Source organism: Triticum dicoccoides, chromosome 5A (assembly GCF_002162155.2).
Source record: "Triticum dicoccoides isolate Atlit2015 ecotype Zavitan chromosome 5A, WEW_v2.0, whole genome shotgun sequence".
NCBI lineage: Eukaryota > Viridiplantae > Streptophyta > Magnoliopsida > Poales > Poaceae > Triticum > Triticum dicoccoides.
In genome coordinates this window covers 692,351,538-692,355,151 of record NC_041388.1, presented here as the reverse complement: position 1 = coordinate 692,355,151, position 3,614 = coordinate 692,351,538, and the positions used below count along the sequence as shown (strand labels likewise).

General features: G+C 55.5%; 1 protein-coding gene across 1 annotated transcript; it reads left to right on the top strand.

Moving 5' to 3' along the window:
* Positions 1-388: 388 nt before the first annotated feature.
* On the top strand, positions 389-2,468 carry LOC119304213 (short-chain dehydrogenase TIC 32 B, chloroplastic-like). Its single transcript, XM_037581386.1, has 4 exons — positions 389-1,367; positions 1,483-1,564; positions 1,659-1,793; positions 2,013-2,468. Exons 1-4 carry the CDS (start codon positions 772-774, stop codon positions 2,199-2,201), a joined length of 1,002 nt encoding a protein of 333 aa, XP_037437283.1. The 5' UTR covers positions 389-771; the 3' UTR covers positions 2,202-2,468.
* The last annotated feature ends 1,146 nt before the right edge of the window (positions 2,469-3,614 follow it).

The window sequence follows — 3,614 nt, the reverse complement described above, 5'->3', positions numbered from 1 at the left end:
CATTTTTTTTAATTTTACTGTTTGTTATCTCGGGATCAGAATAGCCGTGTCCAACGCCATACATAATATGCATAAGCCGAGACCCACCGACCAATTTTTTGAGAAGTTAAATTCAAGAACAAATTTGAGAAGTTAAGACTCAAGAACAAATAGTCAGCTATAAGCCGAGACCCACCGACCACACAGACCCAACGACAAGTGAGGTGGTGCTATGCAATGCACGACCGGTCGATGTGCCTGCGCCCTTATCCACTCTCCGCCATTACGACTGGACATCCTGGCTTGGTTGGTTTGTCCCGGCACCGGCAGGATGCAGGTCTGCTAGCGACCTCTGCCGTCAACTCAATTGAAATTCGACAGCAATAATGCCACGAACGGCAGCGAGGCCAACGATGCCTGCTGTCGCGGCTAGCTGGGCGGCGCCGATCGGCCGCGATGGCAGTCGCCGGCCACGCGCGCACGGACGTTGGCTAGTTTTTCCGTCCTCCCGACCGAGGTGGGTCGCTCCTTGATTCGCACGGTCAATGCGCCCCGTCGTCCCCTTGCCTTTCCGCAGTGTACTTCCCGTAGAGGTAGATTATTTTTTCGATCGCCCCGGTCCTGTCCCGGCGCGGGCGAGGTCCCCGAGCTTTGTATAAATGCGGGCGGGCGCCATAACTTCCTCAGCTCCTCCCCATCGCCTAGCTCTCCTCTCTGGCAAGCTAGCGAGCTAGCCCCGCGGGCGTGCCGAGCGTCCATCAAGACGATAGACCTGCGGTGCGGAGGCCGACGATGCTGCAGGCGGCCAGGTACCTGCTGGGCTCCCCGGGCGCCAGCGGGTTCGGCTCCAAGTCCACCGCCGAGGAGGTCACGGCCGCCTGCCCGGACCTCGCCTCGCTCACCGCCATCATCACCGGCGCCACGTCGGGGATCGGGGCGGAGACGGCGCGGGTTCTGGCCAAGCGCGGGGCGAGGGTCGTCATCCCGGCGCGGAGCGTCAAGGCCGCCGAGGACATGCGCGCGCGCATCCTTGGCGAGTGCCCGGGCGCCGACGTCCTCGTGCTGCACCTCGACCTCAGCTCGCTCGCCTCCGTCCGCGCCTTCGCCCGCCGCTTCCTCTCCCTCGGCCTGCCCCTCCACCTCCTCATCAACAACGCCGGCAAGTTCTCGCACGGCCAGCTCGCGCTGTCCGAGGACGGCGTCGAGATGACCTTCGCCACCAACTACCTCGGCCATTTCCTGCTGACGAAGCTCTTGCTGGGAAAGATGGCGGAGACTGCGGCGGCCACGGGGGTGCAGGGCCGCATCGTGAACGTGTCGTCCAGCGTGCACAGCTGGTTCTCCGGCGACTGGGCCGACTACCTTCAGCTCGTCACCCGCCGCAAGATGTAAGCATCGCATCTTTCATCAGTCCTTCACCTAACGCTGATTGTTTGGCCATTGTTTAGCCGCCGCCGCTAGTAATTAACATTGGCATGTGCATGTGCACGTACGTGCGTCCAGACCCTACGACGCAACGCAGGCCTACGCGATGTCGAAGCTCGCCAATGTGCTGCACACCAAGGAGCTCGCCGCCCGCCTCCAGGTCCGTTGCTTTCCTCTCCTTTTGCCATTTCAACTCGACTAACTGTCCTTCAGAGGTTAATTTTGTCTTCCGTTTGGGCCTTGTGGTTTTTCAGGAGATGGGCGCGGACGTGACGGTGAACTGCGTGCACCCGGGCATCGTGAGGACGCGCCTCAACCGCGACCGAGAGGGCCTCATCACAGATCTCGTCTTCGTGCTGCTGTCCAAGCTGCTCAAGACCATCCCACAGGTGATTAATCTACGGTGCCGCCCACCACACGTCCCCTCTAATTAAACCCGGCCCTTGCTAGCTCCATGTGTCGGGCAGGCCCCGAGCCGTGCATACGTCTCTGTTCTGCGCCCAGCCCCGCCTGCCGGCGCCGCGCCGGAGGGCAAGGCTTTGCCTGCTATTTCAGAGTTCATGCGCCGCTCGCTTCTCCTTGCTGACGCCCTCTCTTCTCGCGTGCAGGCTGCGGCGACCACGTGCTACGCGGCGGTGCACCCGAGGCTGGCCGGCGTGTCCGGCCGCTACCTCGCCGACTGCAACGAGGCGCTGCCGTCGCCGGCCGCGGCAAGCCGCGGCGAGGCCGCGCGGCTCTGGCAGGCGTCGGAGGACATGATCAGTGCCTCAAGCAGTCAACCGGACTGGAACTTCTGAGTATCCGACTGCTCTAGTTTGTGTCCAACAACCGTATAAACATATTCCTCGCTTGGTAGATGTAACATGCATATATACATATTTTAGTAGTAGCAGTGTCCAATTAGTGATCGTGTTTCTGTAAGAAAGAGCTGAACTATGAGATCCATGTGTATTATACTACCATATACGAGTACTAGTAGACTAGAGGTCGATTGACTTGGTGGTCGGTGACATGTACGCATGTAGTACTAGTAGTACTTCTGTATTTTGTCAGTGAGATTCCGATGTGCATATATGTCCTGTAGTAGCCTGCGCCGTTGGTGTCAGGGAAGTGAGAGATGCCACAGTGCCGCACGCACGCACGCTCTGGAAGTACTACGTACTACGAGATGGCCATGGTGCTGTGCGCGCGTGCATGGGCGAACAGAAGGCCCGAATTGTCTCGTTCGATTGGACTCGTCGACCGGGCGTTCCATATGAGCCCGATGCTTTGGACAAGGGAGGGGCTCCGCTCGTACGCATTGACGGCCGCATGATTGCGCCCGTGGCCTTTCTCCCTTGGGGTTGGACGTTTCCAAAACAAGGGGTGAGTTTTAGGGCATTTTGCATACTTTGTGCTGATTGGGTCTATTAGATCTAATGCAGACTAAAAATCAACATCTACATATAGTTTGGTTGTCTGTATTAGGCTTTGTGCGTGAGTAGAGCAATTAGTTAGCACGCTGTTCGGTTGCCTGTGTCACTATTGTCAGACAAACAACACATTGTTTGGTTGCAAACGACTATTGATGTGATCATCACTTCTCACTAGTGGTGATCTTTTCACACACTGAACATTGTCTTCTTCTAACAAGAAAACAAATGGCAGTTTATCCTACCTACTAGCAAACGACAGTACAAATTATTAAGAGCCAATATGATTGAATAGGAAAAAGGTCAACGATACTAACTAGGTGAAAGTTCATCCTCTTCCTCTTCTTATACCGCTGTTGTGTTGCTTCATCATCTTCTTCCACTTCTTCAGATCATTATCTGACCTCTGTTACCCCACATTGTCTGAGCCCACTCCATCTTTTTGTTCTTCCATGCTTCGTTGTTAAATGCCTCCACACCATGGCCGGAGTTGATCACCTCATCATGAGTTACATCTTTCTCCTCCGGCACAAGTTTATCAGTTCCCCATTGCAAGATCCGGTTATGAATGATGCAACACACAAGAAAAAGCTTGACCTGGGTAGGATAAGGGTGGAATGGCTTCTGATCCAGCACCTTAAACCTACTCTTCAGAATTCCAAATGCCCTCTCAACCGATACTCTAAGGCTGAAGTGTCTAAGATTGAATTGTTCCTAAGGAGTCCTAGGATAGTTCCTACCAGAGAACTCGTTTAGATGGTACATGGTTTTCTTGAAGGGTGGAAGAACACCTGGCCG